This window comes from Parambassis ranga, chromosome 3 (assembly GCF_900634625.1).
Source record: "Parambassis ranga chromosome 3, fParRan2.1, whole genome shotgun sequence".
Taxonomy (NCBI): Eukaryota; Metazoa; Chordata; class Actinopteri; family Ambassidae; genus Parambassis; species Parambassis ranga.
Window position 1 is genome coordinate 25,073,739 of NC_041024.1, and position 20,623 is coordinate 25,094,361.

Here is a 20,623-nt window from a genome sequence, read left to right on the forward strand (position 1 = left end):
CTCTGTTGTGACATAGTTGATATAGTAACTGCCCCTAAAATCAAAAGAGAACATTTATCAGTTTTGAACTTGCTTGTTTGTGAATTTTTAACAAAACTTAAGGATGTTTTTGGCAATGTCATCACTCCAAAATGCCACTACATGACACATTACGCAAGACTTATAGCCATGTACGGCCCCCTAAGAAGGGTATGGTGCATGCGCTTTGAGGCAAAGCACCAATATTTCAAGACTGTTGCGAGTAGCTGCAGAAATTTTATTAATGTAGCAAAAACCTTAAGTGACAGGCACCAGATGCGGCAATGCTGGGAGTTTTCTCAAACCAACGTTCTTGATGAATTTGAGATTGTGATAGGGACAAGTACACATACCCTACTTTCATCGCTCCCACTTGGGCTACAGAGATGTCTTGTTGATATACAAGGAAGTGAGGATGCATTTAAAAACATGCAGCGTGTTTCAGGGGTCTTTGTTGACAGTGTAAAATATGCATGTAAAGATGTTTTCATTGTTGATTACTTGCATGCAGAGGATATTCCTCTTTTTTTCATGATCAAATATATTTTAAATGTTAACACACTGTGGTTTCTGTGTGGAAAGCTTCTTATCCCAACTGTTTATGATTCACACCTGCATGCATACAGAGTCAGTGTTGATCTGGAATGGAGTGTAATCAAACCAGGACAAGAAATGGACTTTCAGTCCCTTGACATGTACCATATTGAAGACAAGTTATATGTCACCCCGAGACATGTTTGAAGAAGAGATTTATAAATGTGAAAATCTGATTGTTTAATATGTTTTAATAACTTTTTCAAATCAATAAACTGGATAAAATATGTTTGGACCATTTTGTGTTGTTTTAGTACAAATTTGCCATCATAAGGTACAAATTGTTTGTCACTGGGGCAGTACCCATTAGAGACAAAATTTGTACCCTTTTCAGGGGTACATATTAGTCCCTAGTCCATTTAAGTCCATTTTTGTACCCCAGGGTGCATAAATGTCTCTATGAGGTACAAACAGGAAAGGTACAGAAATGTTCCCGGGTTAAGGGGTACAATACGTGTACCTTTGAGGGTACTGCCCCAGTGACAAGCCATTGGACCCTTAAAGGTACAAATTTAACACATTATTTCTGAGAGTGTGTATCAACCTCAGTATTCCTCATGTCATTGCTCTAGCTGCACAAAGTCAATTAGATCTATTTTAAATGTGTACAGTGGGGAAAAAAAGTATTTAGTCAGCCACCAATTGTGCAAGTTCTCCCACTTAAAAAGATGAGAGAGGCCTGTAATTTTCATCATATGTATACCTGAACTATGAGAGACAAAATAAGAAAAGAAAATGTAGAAAATCACATTGTAGGATTTTTAATGAATTAATTGGTAAATTCCTCAGTAAAAGAAGTATTTGGTCACCTACAAACAAGCAAGATTTCTGGCTCTCACAGACCTGTAACTTTTTCTTTAAGAGGCTCCTCTGTCCTCCACTCGTTACCTGTATTAATGGCATCTGTTTGGAGTCGTTATCAGTATAAAAGACACCTGTCCACAACCTCAAACAGTCACACTCCAAACTCCACTATGGCCAAGACCAAAGAGCTGTCAAAGGACACCAGAAACAAAATTGTAGACCTGCACCAGGCTGGGAAGACTGAATCTGCAATAGGTAAGCAGCTTGGTGTGAAGAAATCAACTGTGGGAGCAATTATTAGAAAATGGAAGACATATAAGACCACTGATAATCTCCCTCGATCTGGGGCTCCACGCAAGATCTCACCCCGTGAGGTCAAAATGATCATCAGAACTGTGAGCAAAAATCCCAGAACCACACGGGGGGACCTAGTGAATGACCTCCGGAGAGCTGGGACCAAAGTAACAAAAGCTACCATCAGTAACACACTGCGCCGCCAGGGACTCAAATCCTGCAGTGCCAGACGTGTCCCCCTGCTTAAACCAGTACATATCCAGGCCCGTTTGAAGTTTGCTAGAGAGCATTTGGATGATCCAGAAGAGGATTGGGAGACTGTCATATGGTCAGATGAAACCAAAATAGAACTTTTTGGTAAAAACTCAACTTGTCGTGTTTGGAGGAGAAAGAATGCTGAGTTGCATCCGAAGAACACCATACCTACTGTGAAGCATGGGGGTGGAAACATCATGCTTTGGGGCTGTTTTTCTGCAAAGGGACCTGGACGACTGATCCGTGTAAATGAAAGAATGAATGGGGCCATGTATCGTGAGATTTTGAGTGAAAACCTCCTTCCATCAGCAAGGGCATTGAAGATGAAACGTGGCTGGGTCTTTCAACATGACAATGATCCCAAACACACCGCCCGGGCAACAAAGGAGTGGCTTCGTAAGAAGCATTTCAAGGTCCTGGAGTGGCCTAGCCAGTCTCCAGATCTCAACCCCATAGAAAATCTTTGGAGGGAGTTGAAAGTCCGTGTTACCCAGCGTCAGCCCCAAAACATTACTGCTCTAGAGGAGATCTGCATGGAGGAATGGGCCAAAATACCAGCAAAAGTGTGTGAAAACCTTGTGAAGACTTACAGAAAACGTTTGACCTCTGTCATTGCCAACAAAGGGTATATAACAAAGTATTGAGATGACATTTTGTTATTGACCAAATACTTATTTTCCACCATAATTTGCAAATAAATTCTTTAAAAATCCTACAATGTGATTTTCTGGATTTTTGTTTCTCATTTTGTCTCTCATAATTGAGGTATACCTGTGATGAAAATTACAGGGCTCTCTCATCTTTTTAAATAGGAGAACTTGCACAATTGGTGGCTGACTAAATACTTTTTTTCCCCACTGTATGTGAAATCTAACCAATAAAGTTTTCTAAACGACATGCTGCTGCAGGGTGCTGGAGGTGACTTGGGTCCATTAATGCTGCAGTCCATGGAAAGTGCAGTAGTAAAATACTACATTAATCTTTTCTGTTCCAATAATTACTGTCCATGTACAGTGGGGAAAAAAAGTATTTAGTCAGCCACCAATTGTGCAAGTTCTCCCACTTAAAAAGATGAGAGAGGCCTGTAATTTTCATCATATGTATACCTGAACTATGAGAGACAAAATAAGAAAAGAAAATGTAGAAAATCACATTGTAGGATTTTTAATGAATTAATTGGTACATTCCTCAGTAAAAGAAGTATTTGGTCACCTACAAACAAGCAAGATTTCTGGCTCTCACAGACCTGTAACTTTTTCTTTAAGAGGCTCCTCTGTCCTCCACTCGTTACCTGTATTAATGGCATCTGTTTGGAGTCGTTATCAGTATAAAAGACACCTGTCCACAACCTCAAACAGTCACACTCCAAACTCCACTATGGCCAAGACCAAAGAGCTGTCAAAGGACACCAGAAACAAAATTGTAGACCTGCACCAGGCTGGGAAGACTGAATCTGCAATAGGTAAGCAGCTTGGTGTGAAGAAATCAACTGTGGGAGCAATTATTAGAAAATGGAAGACATATAAGACCACTGATAATCTCCCTCGATCTGGGGCTCCACGCAAGATCTCACCCCGTGGGGTCAAAATGATCACCAGAACTGTGAGCAAAAATCCCAGAACCACACGGGGGGACCTAGTGAATGACCTCCGGAGAGCTGGGACCAAAGTAACAAAAGCTACCATCAGTAACACACTGCGCCGCCAGGGACTCAAATCCTGCAGTGCCAGACGTGTCCCCCTGCTTAAACCAGTACATATCCAGGCCCGTTTGAAGTTTGCTAGAGAGCATTTGGATGATCCAGAAGAGGATTGGGAGAATGTCATATGGTCAGATGAAACCAAAATAGAACTTTTTGGTAAAAACTCAACTTGTCGTGTTTGGAGGAGAAAGAATGCTGAGTTGCATCCGAAGAACACCATACCTACTGTGAAGCATGGGGGTGGAAACATCATGCTTTGGGGCTGTTTTTCTGCAAAGGGACCTGGACGACTGATCCGTGTAAATGAAAGAATGAATGGGGCCATGTATCGTGAGATTTTGAGTGAAAACCTCCTTCCATCAGCAAGGGCATTGAAGATGAAACGTGGCTGGGTCTTTCAACATGACAATGATCCCAAACACACCGCCCGGGCAACAAAGGAGTGGCTTCGTAAGAAGCATTTCAAGGTCCTGGAGTGGCCTAGCCAGTCTCCAGATCTCAACCCCATAGAAAATCTTTGGAGGGAGTTGAAAGTCCGTGTTACCCAGCGTCAGCCCCAAAACATTACTGCTCTAGAGGAGATCTGCATGGAGGAATGGGCCAAAATACCAGCAAAAGTGTGTGAAAACCTTGTGAAGACTTACAGAAAACGTTTGACCTCTGTCATTGCCAACAAAGGGTATATAACAAAGTATTGAGATGACATTTTGTTATTGACCAAATACTTATTTTCCACCATAATTTGCAAATAAATTCTTTAAAAATCCTACAATGTGATTTTCTGGATTTTTGTTTCTCATTTTGTCTCTCATAGTTGAGGTATACCTGTGATGAAAATTACAGGGCTCTCTCATCTTTTTAAATAGGAGAACTTGCACAATTGGTGGCTGACTAAATACTTTTTTTCCCCACTGTATGTGAAATCTAACCAATAAAGTTTTCTAAACGACATGCTGCTGCAGGGTGCTGGAGGTGACTTGGGTCCATTAATGCTGCAGTCCATGGAAAGTGCAGTAGTAAAATACTACATTAATCTTTTCTGTTCCAATAATTACTGTCCATGTACAGTGGGGAAAAAAAGTATTTAGTCAGCCACCAATTGTGCAAGTTCTCCCACTTAAAAAGATGAGAGAGGCCTGTAATTTTCATCATATGTATACCTGAACTATGAGAGACAAAATAAGAAAAGAAAATGTAGAAAATCACATTGTAGGATTTTTAATGAATTAATTGGTACATTCCTCAGTAAAAGAAGTATTTGGTCACCTACAAACAAGCAAGATTTCTGGCTCTCACAGACCTGTAACTTTTTCTTTAAGAGGCTCCTCTGTCCTCCACTCGTTACCTGTATTAATGGCATCTGTTTGGAGTCGTTATCAGTATAAAAGACACCTGTCCACAACCTCAAACAGTCACACTCCAAACTCCACTATGGCCAAGACCAAAGAGCTGTCAAAGGACACCAGAAACAAAATTGTAGACCTGCACCAGGCTGGGAAGACTGAATCTGCAATAGGTAAGCAGCTTGGTGTGAAGAAATCAACTGTGGGAGCAATTATTAGAAAATGGAAGACATATAAGACCACTGATAATCTCCCTCGATCTGGGGCTCCACGCAAGATCTCACCCCGTGGGGTCAAAATGATCATCAGAACTGTGAGCAAAAATCCCAGAACCACACGGGGGGACCTAGTGAATGACCTCCGGAGAGCTGGGACCAAAGTAACAAAAGCTACCATCAGTAACACACTGCGCCGCCAGGGACTCAAATCCTGCAGTGCCAGACGTGTCCCCCTGCTTAAACCAGTACATATCCAGGCCCGTTTGAAGTTTGCTAGAGAGCATTTGGATGATCCAGAAGAGGATTGGGAGAATGTCATATGGTCAGATGAAACCAAAATAGAACTTTTTGGTAAAAACTCAACTTGTCGTGTTTGGAGGAGAAAGAATGCTGAGTTGCATCCGAAGAACACCATACCTACTGTGAAGCATGGGGGTGGAAACATCATGCTTTGGGGCTGTTTTTCTGCAAAGGGACCTGGACGACTGATCCGTGTAAATGAAAGAATGAATGGGGCCATGTATCGTGAGATTTTGAGTGAAAACCTCCTTCCATCAGCAAGGGCATTGAAGATGAAACGTGGCTGGGTCTTTCAACATGACAATGATCCCAAACACACCGCCCGGGCAACAAAGGAGTGGCTTCGTAAGAAGCATTTCAAGGTCCTGGAGTGGCCTAGCCAGTCTCCAGATCTCAACCCCATAGAAAATCTTTGGAGGAAGTTGAAAGTCCGTGTTACCCAGCGTCAGCCCCAAAACATTACTGCTCTAGAGGAGATCTGCATGGAGGAATGGGCCAAAATACCAGCAAAAGTGTGTGAAAACCTTGTGAAGACTTACAGAAAACGTTTGACCTCTGTCATTGCCAACAAAGGGTATATAACAAAGTATTGAGATGACATTTTGTTATTAACCAAATACTTATTTTCCACCATAATTTGCAAATAAATTCTTTAAAAATCCTACAATGTGATTTTCTGGATTTTTGTTTCTCATTTTGTCTCTCATAGTTGAGGTATACCTGTGATGAAAATTACAGGGCTCTCTCATCTTTTTAAATAGGAGAACTTGCACAATTGGTGGCTGACTAAATACTTTTTTTCCCCACTGTATGTGAAATCTAACCAATAAAGTTTTCTAAACGACACGCTGCTGCAGGGTGCTGGAGGTGACTTGGGTCCATTAATGCTGCAGTCCATGGAAAGTGCAGTAGTAAAATACTACATTAATCTTTTCTGTTCCAATAATTACTGTCCATGTATATGGATAGATGACAGAGGATCTGTGTCTGCCTTGCACACTTGTTTCTGATAAAGATGCTTATAAGAAAACGCAGAGATATGTGTAAGTTCTGTATTTCATTGACTGCTACACCTAAAGGGTAGGAGGTTTTCTTATTCTCTATTTTGGAACATATTAAAACGAAATTTTATTTGTTTTATTGTTTTTACTCCTGACTGGTGTTTTTATTGTACTGTTTTATATTCCTGTGTTTTATCAAATTGATACTTATTTTTATTAGTAATTTATTCCACTCTTGTTAGGCTGTGTACAGCACTTTGGCTGACCTTGTTTTGTATAGTGCTCTATAAATAAAGATGGATTGGATTGGAACAAATACGAAGGAACCTTGTAGAGAAGATTGAAGCAAGGCGTCTGGACTTGTAGAGTTTTCTTGAAGACGTTTCGCTGCTCATCCAATCAGCTTCATCAGTTCTAACTGTTTGGTGGGAAACATGGTTTATATGTGGCTACAGACCTCAGTGGGGGGGTCTGGGTAAAACTTAAATAAACAATAGCACTAAATGTTTCCATACTTACCTGTGATGTTCTGGCTGACTGGGCCAGGTGTGTCTAACGACTGGCTAACGACTATGAAACTGCCGGAGGGGGACTGGTTGACAGCCCTTTGTTCTTACTGTGAGTATGTGCAAACTTCCTGGGAATGGATGGAATCACTGCATTGTATGTGGTAGAAAGATGATGTCTGAGGCCACCACCTCTGTTAAGGGAAGGTTTTTCCAGCTTAACATAGATGGCTTCCTCCCTGTCTAAAATGTGAACGTTGTTGTCCTCAAAGGAGTGTCCTTTGTCTTTGAGGTGGAGGTGAACAGCTGAGTCTTGTCCTGAGGAGGTGGCTCTCCTGTGCTGAGCCATTCTTCTGTGGAGTGGCTGTTTAGTTTCTCCAATGTACAGATCAGAGCATTCCTCACTGCACTGGACTGCATATATCACATTGCTGTGTTTCTCCCTGGGAATCTTGTCCTTCGGGTGAACCAGTCTCTGTCTCAGTGTTGTCATAGGTTTGAAATGGACCGGGATGTCATGGTTGTTGAAGATCCTGCGGAGTTTCTCTGATACTCCTGACACACATGATTCCATCCATTCCCAGGAAGTTTGCACATACTCACAGTAAGAACAAAGGGCTGTCAACCAGTCCCCCTCCGCCAGTTTCATAGTCGTTAGCCAGTCGTTAGACACACCTGGCCCAGTCAGCCAGAACATCACAGGTAAGTATGGAAACATTTAGTGCTATTGTTTATTTAAGTTTTACCCAGACCCACCCACTGAGGTCTGTAACCACATATAAACCATGTTTCCCACCAAACAGTTAGAACTGATGAAGCTGCTGGGATGAGAGCGAAACGTCTTCAAGAAAACTCTACAAGTCCAGACGCCTTGCTTCAATCTTCTCTACGTATGATGACCTGGATGACTGAGAATCTTCATCAACAAGGAACCTTGTACTCTGATGGAGGTCTGGCGCCCCCTACCATCCAACCAACATCTGTGCATGATGATTTAAACATGATGATTTAAAATATACAACTTTGATTACCACAGCATCTAATTTATTCTGTCTTTATTTTGTCTGTAAGAATTAGTTTTAGCCTTTCAGAGGGATGTATTGCCTAAACTTAATGTGTTTCCATTTACATGTATTCATATTTGTACCCATGTCTCCAGGGTTTGTATTTTTAAAATTATTTTTTTAAGTGTGGTCTTGTGATAAGTGACATCAGCGCCGGCTTTCGGCGAGTTATGTTGTCAGATGATGTCCTGCAGGAATCTCTCTGTAATCAAGCCAAGCTCTGTTACACTGAGAAGAAACGGAACTTGCACCATACCGCCTTCAAAGTAAAGGCCTGAGAACCCAAGCACATTATCTGGACGACATGTTTACGCACGTAAAGCTTCAGTATCAAAAGTTGAAGGTGTTTAAACTGTGAATATACTTTTGAAGAAGCTGCATATAGATAGTGTCTGTGAATCAATGGTAACATTATTTTAGTGATCCACTATATGACAAAGGTTTGGCACAGTTTAATTTTGAAAATATTCCCCAGGATAATGCGTAATTCTGACTGACTTGGTGCTGGTTGTGCGCTTCTTTCGCTCTAAATGCGTCAACTTGTCAAATGTGATTCACTTCAGCTGTGGACATGTTTCACGCAATTAATAAGTAAAGGGGGCAGGTGTGAAGGATCCCTGTGCCCCGGTGATCGGGAAACTTTACCGGAGTGTTTTTGTGATTTTTATCCATTTTTTTTACATCACCGCATCCACTGTGGTGTTATTTCGCGCCTCACTGCGGGTCGTAGTTGTGTATGTTGTGTCACCTAAACTTGTTGTGTGATTTGTGGTTCTTGACGTTTGGTCGTCTTCCACAATGGCCTCAGCCACCTCCACCCCCGTCGCCTCCAGCAGCCGCTCCAGCCGCTCTAGCCGCCGCAGCGCAGCCGCCGGCCTGGCCAGCACCAGCCCGACCTGCCTGTCCCGGATCCAGGAGAAAGATGACCTCCGACACCTCAACGACCGCCTCGCTAACTACATCCAGCGGGTCCAAGAGCTGGAAAGCGAAAGGTCCGTTATGCTGTTTCAGCTGGAGGAGAAGGAGGAATCGAAAAGCCGGGAGATGGGCAATGTGCGGCGGCTGTATGAGGAGGAGCTGGCTGATGTCAGAAAGTCCCTGGATGTTCTGGCCGGAGAGAGGGCCGGTCTGCAGATCGACTATGGGAATCTATGCGAGGAGCAGAAGAAACTTCAAGCCAGGTAGTAGGTACCGCTACTTCCGGCTTTAATACATTTACACATGAGAAGTCTATAAAAGCTTTCTTAACTTCCTTTTAACAAAGTTGACATTTCGGTCAACTGAATATTAGTCATTTATAAATGACATCATGTTTCTCCGTTGAAAAACAAGGCAAAGGGATTTATTATATTAATGTAGTCCAGGCTGTGTCTTTACTTCATATGTGCATTTTATTTTGAAATGAAAAAATTATTAACTTTATTTTTTATTTTTTAATTATTAACATTAACTTATGTCCCTAAACAGCACATCAGCCTCAGATCTTTTCCAAGTGCACATTTAACAGATTGTTTTTGCATGAATAACAACATCAGTCCTGTAGCCTACTTCTGAAGGAGGTGTAGAATTTTACATTTGTGTAGTTGGGCCCGTGACCGCATGTTTTTGTTAATGGAGTCTGGTCTGCCATGGGACGACTTGTGTTTTTTGTTTTGTTCTTGTTTTTTTTTCTGTGGTAGTTCTTATGATGGTCTCTTTTAGGAACCAGAAGAGGGAGAACGATCTGGCCAATGCATTGACTCAGTGGAGGAAAGTGGAGTCAGCTCTGAGCTCCAAGGATGCAGAGTACACCAAGCTGCTGTCTGAGAACAGGAGGCTGCATGATGACTTCGCAGACCTGCAGGGCCAGCTGGAAAACGTATAAATGTTTTGTCATTTTGTGGCCCACACAAAGTATCCCAGACTCAGAAATGATGGGGGGGGATCGGTAAATGATTAGCCTAGGATAACATAACAACTGGAATCAGAAAAGAAAATATAGAGCCTGAGAAAATCAATCTGTATTCCATTAATAAACAGTATTTTTTACAGTGTGTCCTCTAGGCAAAGCAAACGGTAACATTTGTAACCTGGACAAGCCAGTTTTATTTTATAAGTTATTTCATGTCTGTGCCTGTAAAACATGCTGTTTCTGCATCCTACAACATAGAGTGTCTCTGCAGAGCATGTCTGACAGACAGCAGGACATAAGACTGTCCACTGCTTTGTTGGTGGATATCAAAGATGTTATTTTATGATTTCTCTCTTTTTAATCATGTTGTATTGCACAGCGATATGTGTGCAGTGTCTCCCTTCTTGTTACCATGATTGTACTATTTGTATAGAAGGTATGAAGTGTTTAAAAAAACTGCAAGAGCAAGTACAAGTGTGAGCATCAGGTCAAAAGTTTGGGTTAGACACTTTATATTGCTCTGTGGACTACGGTTTTCAAACCTTTGGTTATGTGTTGTCATCAGGTGGAGAATGTACTGGCGGACACCAAGAACCAGCTAAACTCTGAGATGCTGAGGAGGATAGACATGGAGAACCAGGTGCAAACACTGAAAGAGCAGCTGGAGCTCCAGAAGAACATCAGCGAGCAGGTAAAGCACACAAACCTCAGACTATAGGCTACAAATGTCAACATTGGTGATAGTTTCATCTCTTGCACTGGTGTTTTATAGGAGATTTTAGAGATCCGAAGCAGACATGAAAGCCGTCTAGTGGAGGTGGACTCAGGACGGCGGAGAGAGTTTGAGAGTAAACTGGCTGGGACGATGCAGCAGCTTCGCCAGGACCACGAGTTTCAGCTGCAGCAGTACAAAGAAGAAATCGACCGGACCTTTAGCTCTAAGGTTTGAACGTAAATTGAAAGTGGCACCTGTATGAGTGTTCACATTTGTTTGTAAAGTTTTTCTTTTAAAACGATTGTCGCTTTGAATTGATGTGGTCCACAGTTACAGAATGCCCAGCAGGCTGCACTGGAAAAGAACAATGTTGTATCAGCCACAAAAGATGAACTGGAAACCGCCAAGGCCAGAGTGGACACCCTCAACCTGCAGCTGCAGCAGTACCAGAAAGATGTAAGTTCACTTTGTAACACACCATAAACAGCACTGTGACCATTACAGTCATGTTCGAAGTTTAATCATTTAAGTTTTGTTTTTATGTTGGTGTTTCTTTGTTTAAAACCGTAATAAAGTCATCTGATCATAGTAGGTCACATGTTCAATACTGAGTCCCTTTTTACAGCTTCCATAGGATGTAATTGTGTGAGCTGCAGCAGGTGCTGCTGATGATCAGTCCTTGATGAACTGATCAGCAGCAGGTGTACAGACCTCTATAAAAACAGATGTTTTGACAGTTTGCTGCTCTGGAACATTCAGGTGTGTGTTAACACAATGACAAGAGAGAAAGACATAAAAAATGGTGTTAGAGAAGCAGCTGTTGCTGCACATCAATCTGAAAGACTTATGAAACCATTTCAAACTATTTGGAGTTCAACATTCTACAGTGAGAAAGATTATTCACAAGTGGAAACATTCAGGACAGCTGTCAGTCTTCACAGGAGTGGACGTCCCAGCTAATTCAGCCCAAGATCAGAAATACAATCAGAAAAACACAAAAAACTACATGAGCTATAAAACAAAGAGCTACCTGTCAGAGCCTATAGACCTCACTGAGCATGCTCAGTGTTAATGTGACAGCACAACTAGAAGAAGACTGAACAAGTACAGTGTGTTTGTTTGTTACCAGGAGAAAGACTCTTCTGTCTAAAAAGCACATGGAAGCAGGACAAACGTTATGTGATATTGTAGTTCCCTAATAATAGGAGCCACTATGATCAGATGACTTTTTATTATTTTACCCAAGAAACATATAATTAAGAGGGGGTACACACACACAACATTTTAAACATGACTGTGTGTTGGGGTATGAAAACAATCAAATGTGCAGGTTGATAGGCCAGACTTTGTGTAAGGTGTTTGTGTATCCATGCACTCCTAGCATAGTTTGACACCTACATGTAAGTGGTGTCCACAGCTGTCTCACAGAGGATGTTAATGGGGCCTTTGCAGTGTTAGCAGACAGAGCTAGGTTAGCTGTGCAGTGGGGTCAGATACATATGTAAAAACATTAACAACAGTAGACATGTAAATATGCAGGAATCGGTAGCTTTAAACTTTATAATGTCATTAGTGCTAATGTTTCTCTTTGTATAATTGTCAGAAAATGCTGCTGGAAGGCCGGCTCCAGGAGCTGGAAAGGACTCTGGACCAGGAGCGGGAGCTTTGGCAGCAGAAGCTCCATCAGAAGGAGCAGGAGCTGCTGAACCTGAGAAGCCAGATGTTCAGTCAGCTGGAGGACTACGAGAACCTGCTGGACATTAAGCTAGCTCTGGACATGGAGATCAATGCCTACAGGAAGATGCTGGAGGTTGAGGAACAGAGGTATCTGTTCTCATAAATCTAACGCATGGCTGCAGGTCTTTGGAAGTCCATAGAGTAAGTTAGTTATTCTCTCAGGTTGCAGCTGTCTCCCAGCCCCTCCCAGCATGCCACCATACCTCGTGCACATGAACACAGCAGCCGCAAGCTCAGAGGCAAAAAGCGGAAGTACGAGGAAGCCTCTGGCAGTTCGCAGGCCTACAAAATGTCCAGTGGCTCCACAGAGCGCGGAGCTGTGAGCGTGGCAGAGATCGACATGGATGGCAAATATGTCAGGCTGAAGAACAACTCTGAGACAGTAAGATAGCGGGATGGGGGTGAATGAAGAATTCATTTTGAAGCAAAATACACATTACTGGCTTATATAAAGAGACTTAGGCATGGGTGTTTGTATGGTCCCTCTCCAGGAGCAGCTGCTGGGTGGTTGGAAGGTTAGGTGGATGTACCCTGACTCTGGAGACATTTCCTTCCACATCCCCTCCTCCTGCGTCCTGGCTGGTGGGCAGACACTCACAGTGAGTAGTTAACATCATTAGTGGGAGCCCTGCAGAGATGGTGAAAAGGAATAAAGTGAAGTGTGTGTGCACATCTGTCAGATCTGGGCAGCAGGTGCTGAGGCAGAGGCAGATGTCCAGCCTGGGGACCTGGTTCTTCAGGGTCACAGGAGCTGGGGGCCCATCACTGATGTACGGGTGGTTCTTCTCAATTTGGACCAAGAGGTAAGTGGAACAGCTGCATCCCCCAGAATGCACCAGTGCAGTCAAGCATTTAAACACGCCCTGATTCATTTCCTGTGTGGTGGCCTTTAAAGGCCTTTTGGTCAAGGTGATGAGCTGTGTCACATGGTGCATTCGAGAACCACCAGAAAGTTCAGTTATGATTGTACCTGTGTCACTTCTGTAATTATTGAAGGAAGGATTAATTTGTGCTCTGGGCGTATGTCGGTGTTTGATATACAGTCATGTGATGCTGTTTCAGGAAGTGGCAGAGCGCACGGTGTGCATGCAGGCCAGAGGTGGTGAGGAAACAGAGTTGGAGTTTGAAGAGTTTGTAGCAGGCAGTGACATCCAACGCCACCGGAGACAGGTAAGCATACTTCAAAAAGGGCCAAAACAGTAATTGTTCCATGACCACAGTGAGCATGGATTAAAGTTTTATGTATCTATGACGGATTGTCAGCTGTCGTAAGGCTAAAAATAAGATCAAATTGTGGCAAAAATGTCTTTGTTTGAACTTGGACAAGATAGCTTAGAGCAGTTTTTCCCACCCTTTATCAAGCCATGGCACATATTTTTACAAATAAAATAAAATCCCACAGCACATCTAGGCGTTCATTATTTTTATTTTTATTTTATATATATATATATATATATATGTGTGTGTGTGTGTGTGTGTGTTTTAACTCCTAAAACTTCCTGAGACCAAACAAAATATTCCTGCTTTAGATAAATGTTGTTGATTCATGTTAATCAGACATTAACTAGTTAGCTAATCGATGCACATTATAAAAACACATATTCATAAAGTAAAGAGTAAACATTGTAGAAATATATGGAGTAGAAAGTACCGATAATCGCTGACAATAAATGTTAACATCAACTTAAAGAAAAGCTGGGAGGAAGCTAGAAGTTGTAGTAGACGGTAATATTTGTTGTTTTCCATATCTGCTGCCTCCCCAGACACCATGGGCATAAGGAGATTTCTCACAGAGAAACAGAAAGTAAGCGTTTACTTCTGTAGGTAAAACAGGTGTTTAACAACCTGTTAAAATCCACCAGAACGCAGGAAATGACATCTACTTCATAAAACTCTTCTGACAACTTGTTCAAACGTTTTGTTATTTATAGCCCATTAACAAGAATGGTACCATAAGTCTTGCAAAGAAATATTGGTTTTATGCACTAGCTTTGAACTAGTATGGATAATGGACAACATGGTGTTTAAATATCGAGGCGTATGCGGCCACAAGCCCAAGTGATAGAAAATTATCAGATTTATTTTCTGCTTTGATCCCTGAGTGAGGTGTGACTGGATGGATTTAACACACAAAGCCTGACACTCCTGTTTCTCTTTGCCTGCTCTGAAGCCAAAAAGAAAGAAGAAGAAATGTTGCTCTGTGTGTTGATGAAGAGCAGACGGCATCCTGTACAGTAGGTGAGGAGGACAGTGACGCCCAGTCAGGCCCTCTGCTTAACTGCATGTCCCTGCTGTGCTTTGCTATGTATATAACAAGATGCTTGGCTTGTTATTAGTGTTGTCATTTGTGGATAACTGGTATCACAAAGCTGCTTAGCAATCCCAAAGGGTCTGTGTGTTGATCTGAAAGAGGCAGTGTTATTTACTAGCTCTGGTAGTGTCCTCCTCCAGCATGCAGCTTGTGATGTAACTTCCTGTTGTAGTCCACGTATGAGAAGTCATAGGATCAGCACTTCCTGAAGTCTGAGAGGCAATCATAAGAAAAGTAGAATCTTCTGTTATACCTATACACTAATCACAAAGAGGGCTGGCTAACATGCTAATCATGCTTCATGGTCCATCTCAGGTCTTTGTTCATAAGTGTGACTAGTACGTTCATGTTCAAATGTCAGTATCCCTTTTTGTAATTCTATGTTTTTATTATGTTTTTACTCAAAAACAAAACTAAACCAACCATATGATCATCGTGGGTCTAACCCTGCATTCACTCCAAGAGCAACTCGAGCTGTACAATCCCTGGAAGTCGTTCACTTTCTATGGGCAAGAGTGACTAAAGCTACAAGACTTGAGCGTCTATAAAAAGTTGAAGACGGTTTACCTTTATGCTATGACATGTTTCAGCTGTAAAACACAGACAACCAATCGGAATGTAGACGTTCTTCACTTGTGTGGCTCGGAGCATGCTACTTTTGGTTTCTGCTGTACTTTAGTTCTTATGAAGATGATGTGTGAGAGGTTGGTCGCTGCCATCGCTGGGCACCCAGCGTTGTATGACAAACAAAAAGGCTCTGTCCTGGGACGAGGTGTCACGGGTTGTTGGTTGGCCTGCTGAGTTAATAATTTGTGAGAATATTTTAAAGTACGAGGCGCGATACTAATCGAGCTCATAGCATGCTAGTTGTTACTGTTGCTACGAGGCACGTCTCTAATACATCGCTTGCATGATCGCAACAAGCCTCTGCTGTGTTTGCATTTATCACAAGCACTAGTCTTCCTTGCAGATTAATTTTTTGTTCCATTGAGATTAAATACCTGTTACTTTTACTAAACGGAACCTGACCCAAAAGGGAGATGATTGTTTTCTGTTGTCTGTTCACTAGTTAAGGTGTGCCACAAAAAGTGAAAGCAAAGTCCTAGCATATGGCTGTCAAGCTGTCTGTGCTAAAAGCATACAGCTCCTTTAATTGGATAAGCAAAATCAAACGTTTGAATTTCTCACATCATGAGGGATTTGAGTGACAAAAGGGAACAGAACTTTAATAGCAGCTGTACTTATGAGCAACAAAAGATTTTACAGCTTTAGTCGCTCTTGATATGAACGCAGGGTAACTATTAGCCACTGTTTGGTGGGGAGCCCAGACCAGACAACTCCACTTTGGTCTCATCTGTCCATAGGACATTGTTCTTTTTAGACAGAGGAGGCTTTGTCCCAGCAGTCTAACCAAAGAAACTGTATTTTTTCAGTCTGTTCTAATTGTGCTGTCAAGGACATTAATGATGGTCTTTCAGATTGATGTGCAGCAACAGCTGCTTCTCTAACACCATTGTTTATGTCTTTCTCTCTTGTCATTGTCACACCTGAATGTTCCAGAGCAGCAAACTGTGTCTGTCTGTACACCTGCTGATGATCAGTTCATCAAGGACAAGTTAAATCCTATGGAATCAGGGGAACGCAGTATTGTTCAGTGTAGTGCTTATTTTTTTAAGCCCCTTCTAACAAAGGTGCTCTTCAGTAAGGAACACAGAAGTTCAGAAAGTCAGTCTTGTTTTAAAAAAAAAAAGACTTTATTCTGACAACATAACTAAATACAGTTTTTTTTATTATTATTTTTTTTGTACAAATAAAAGTAGCAGCCTTCCTGGGTGTTGTCATACATGATACATGCCTATTCCTTTTAGTTGACACAAAGTCGTTCCATTCAATGGACAGGTAATGCACAATGTGACCACTAGATGGCTCTAAAAAAAACAACGCATGAAGAAATGAACGAGCCTTATAGTGTTCATATTGTGCTTTTATGAGTAGTAAACAGCCAGTCTGAGCAGAATGAAAGGGAACCATACATTTGTGCACTTTTTTATTTACATATTACCCACGTAGGACCCTGAGTGAGCTCCTGCTGTGTGCCACGCTTTCTCTGCCTGCATGCTCACTGCCAACCACACTGTGTTCCACAGTACATGTAGTTTAAATGTGCTAACATTTCTGTTTCTCCTCAGGATCTCTCTAAAGAAGCCAGCTGTGCTGTCATGTGAGTCCATCTACTGCTGTCTGTCACAACCACCTGGACCATGATAGGACAGTGTTGGACTGAAGAGTCCTCATGTCATTGCTCTAGCTGCACAAATATGTATGTAAACGATGTATTTTAAATGTGTATAATAAATAATAAAAAATAAAGTTTTCTAAACGACACGCTGCTGCAGGGTGCTGGAGGTGACTTGGGTCCATTAATGCTGCAGTCCATGGAAAGTGCAGTAGTAAAATACTACATTAATCTTTTCTGTTCCAATAATTACTGTCCATGTATATGGATAGATGACAGAGGATCTGTGTCTGCCTTGCACACTTGTTTCTGATAAAGATGCTTATAAGAAAACGCAGAGATATGTGTAAGTTCTGTATTTCATTGACTGCTACACCTAAAGGGTAGGAGGTTTTCTTATTCTCTATTTTGGAACATATTAAAACGAACAGGAATAAGTACATTATTCAAAAAAGGTAAAGAAAGTACTGCTTCAACATTTAAACATACACACAAAAATAAGATAAATTAAAGCTGCAAGCAGCGATGATCGGGCCCTCGCACTCCGCGCGACCGCCCCCTCCCTATCACGCCGTCCCTTCCCTCCTCTGCTCCCCCCACGAGCTGCGGCGATTTTGCCAGCGGTGGGAAAAAGCCGGCAGACAGAAGCAGAGATGTGCCAGTGCAACAAATCTCTCAATATATGTAAAAATTGTTAGTGTGCAGTAACCTCCTCTTTACAGTAGGTGGCGCTGTCCACAGATGTCCACACGTGGTCGGGGTCGGGTCTGTATCACATGTAAAAAATTTGAGGATTTTAGGAGCATCCGTGGTGGAGTTATATCAGTTGCAGTACCGTATGTGTCCACTGGGTGGAGCCAGACACCATGAGAATAGTGGAGACCCGTCTGTGCATCAAACTTCAAAAAACATTTGATTCATACATGAAAAATGTCCAGAAGCAGTTACTTCCGGTTTCCTGTAGGTGGCGCTGTGCAGGTGACTCATGAGCAAGCAGACGTGTGGGGGGACGGACCGTTAGGACGTGAAAAAAATTTGAGGACGCTAGGACGATGCACGGCGAAGTTATAAGCAGTTGATGTTTCATGGCGAATGTTCAACAGTCGCCACCGCCACGGGCAGCATGATACAGAAAACCACACAGGTGTCTCTGTGGGACGTCAAATCTGTGATCCTCATTTCGCTGTGTAATGACAGGGAAGGATTAAACAGAGTGCATGTCAGTGAAGAACATGGCACTTCCTGTCTCCACCACAAGGGAGCGCCATAGATCATGATGACATAGAGACGTTCAGGGAGGGGCTCTGACCACGTGCAGAAAGTTTGAAGCCGTTTGGAGCAAGTATGTAGGAGAGAGAGCTGTTCGTGTATGAATGGCGAAGTGACGCCACAGCGGCCACGCCCTTTAACTTAGAGAAAAGCTTTTGATAACTTTTGATTAGCATGGTCTCTAGGTGACAGCGACCGAATATGAAGTCAATCGGTCGAAATCCCTAGGAGGAGTTCGTCCGCATACCAAAGGTGGAAATCGCTGAAATTTGACCGCCTAAATCAAAATGGCTGACTTCCTGTGTGGTCTAGATCAATGGTGCAAGAGACTTTTATGTGCGCCTGGACGTGTTCTGTGTGTGTGCCGATTTTTGTCTTCCTACTCCAAAAAAACCCCTATGGAGAGGGGTATTTTAAAAATTCAAGGGGGCGCCATTGAGCCATTTTGCCCCGCCCACTTACGAGACCCCTATCAGTTGCTAGTACATGCCCCCGAGAATGTGTGTATGAAATTTCATGATCATAGAAGGTCGTTTAGGTCATTAAATACTCAAACGTAATCTCACGGCAAAGGATCGACAGTTGGCGCCCCGCCACACGGACACCATTGCACGCAGCTTCACGGCCTTCATAGTGTAGCTTCACCAACTAGTTGGGAAGGTTCTAGAGGTGAAATGAAGTTGATGCTGTCAACTATGTAGGAGCAGTACACGTCAGAGTAAAAAGAGGCCATTTCCTGTTACCAGCAGGGGGCGCCACGAGTAAGTAAGGGTTTCAACATATGGAGGTGTTCAGGGCGGAGCCCTCGTCATGCTCATAAAGTTTGAAGACGTTTGGATAAAGTATGCAGGCGTGAGAGCCGTTCAAAGTTACATGGCGAAATCATGAATCGTCGCCAGACTTTGGCGAGCCACAGAGGCCACGCCCTGTAAGTTAGAGAAAAGCTTTTGATAACTTTTGATCAGCAGGTCCTTTAGGTGACCTCCAGCAAATTTCAGGTCAATCGGGCAACAGCTCTAGGAGGAGTTCGCTCACATACCAATGGTGTAAATCGCCAAAATTGCCATTTTCCATCCAAGATGGCGGACTTCCTGTTGGGTTAAGGTCATGGTGTCAAGAGACTTTTTGGTGCGTCTTGGTATGATAAACATGTGTACCGATTTTCGTGCACCTACTCCAAACTAAGCCAAATGCGAGGGGTGTTTTGAAAATTTCAAGGGGGCGCTGTAGAGCCATTTTGCCCCGCCCCTTTGCAGCGACCACAAAATATCAAATTTTTCGCCACCCCTGATGAGTGTGCAAAGTTTCGTGAGTTTTCGTGCATGGCAAAGGGGTGAAAAATGCAGTTAAACAGGCAGGCAAATAATAAGAATAATAATAATAATAAACACAGCAATTACAATAGGGCCTTCGCACCACTCGGTGCTCGGGCCCTAATAAACACAGCAATTACAATAGGGCCTTCGCACCACTCGGTGCTCGGGCCCTAATAAACACAGCAATTACAATAGGGTCTTCGCACCACTCGGTGCTCGGGCTGCAGCTGAGACTGTGTCGTGGCCTTTATGTTCATCCACAGAGCAGAGATAACAGACAGACTGCTGATCAGTGCGGCAGAACATCTTCATCACCTCATCATGACGAGAGCAGATGTTCTCCTGGAGGTTCTTGGAGGGCTCCACCAGCTTGTGTTTCTTGAACGTAGCTGCACCATAATGAGGCTGCAGGTGTTCCTCACAGTATGAAGCCAAACACTGCATGCAGGATTTGAAGGCTTTCAGTTTTCTTCCAGTGCAGAAATCACAGGCCACATCTTCAGGTCCAGCATAGCAGTGATCAGCAGGAGCAGCTTGGAATCCAGTCTTCTTCAGCTCCTCCACTAAACCTGCTAACATGGTGCTTTTCACCAGGACAGGCCTCGGTGTGAAAGTCTTCCTGCACTGAGGGCAGCTGTGGATTCTCTGCTCATCCTCTCTGTTCCAGCAGCTTTGAATACAGTTCATGCAGTAGCTGTGTCCACAGGGAATCGTCACCGGATCCCTCAGTAGATCCAGACAGATGGAGCAGCAGAAAGCTTCCCGCTCCAGACAAACACTGTTGTGGTTCATGTCAGCTCTTGATAGCAGGGACACAGGTGAAGAACTGTACTGAAACCAGCACCTGCAGGAGACAGCAGAATAAATCGATTATTTCAGTGAGTCATGATTTGACCTGGTGCACCTGGAACAGTGTGGGAAGTTCTGGCCCTCAGTTCACAGTAATGTACCACATTTAGCTGCCATCAGCTCTTTTTCATAATCAATAAGTCATAAATGGTGATTGGTCCAACTGTAGCCAACACGTGAACAAAGTGGTAAACTTACAG

General features: G+C 42.8%; 2 protein-coding genes across 3 annotated transcripts; one reads left to right on the plus strand and one right to left on the minus strand.

Annotated features, from left to right (window-relative positions):
- The first annotated feature begins 8,674 nt into the window (after nucleotides 1-8,674).
- Nucleotides 8,675-17,080, plus strand: LOC114433889 (lamin-L(III)-like). 2 transcript variants are annotated; one of them, XM_028402665.1, is made up of 12 exons: nucleotides 8,675-9,280; nucleotides 9,801-9,957; nucleotides 10,556-10,681; nucleotides 10,763-10,933; nucleotides 11,036-11,161; nucleotides 12,309-12,529; nucleotides 12,605-12,824; nucleotides 12,934-13,041; nucleotides 13,123-13,245; nucleotides 13,505-13,612; nucleotides 14,613-14,680; nucleotides 16,943-17,036. In XM_028402665.1, exons 1-11 carry the CDS (start codon nucleotides 8,898-8,900, stop codon nucleotides 14,649-14,651), a joined length of 1,782 nt encoding a protein of 593 aa, XP_028258466.1. In that variant the 5' UTR covers nucleotides 8,675-8,897; the 3' UTR covers nucleotides 14,652-14,680; nucleotides 16,943-17,036. The 2 variants fall into 2 exon arrangements, with proteins under 2 accessions (XP_028258466.1, XP_028258467.1); XM_028402666.1 differs by lacking the exon at nucleotides 14,613-14,680 and having other exon boundaries at nucleotides 16,943-17,080.
- A 279-nt stretch (nucleotides 17,081-17,359) lies between these two features.
- LOC114433666 (E3 ubiquitin/ISG15 ligase TRIM25-like) lies at nucleotides 17,360-20,412 on the minus strand. Its single transcript, XM_028402308.1, has 2 exons — nucleotides 19,791-20,412; nucleotides 17,360-17,365 (listed from the first exon to the last, which is right to left on the minus strand). The coding sequence occupies exons 1-2, from the start codon at nucleotides 20,364-20,366 to the stop codon at nucleotides 17,360-17,362; spliced, it is 582 nt and encodes a 193-aa protein (XP_028258109.1). The 5' UTR covers nucleotides 20,367-20,412.
- Between the last annotated feature and the right edge of the window lie 211 nt (nucleotides 20,413-20,623).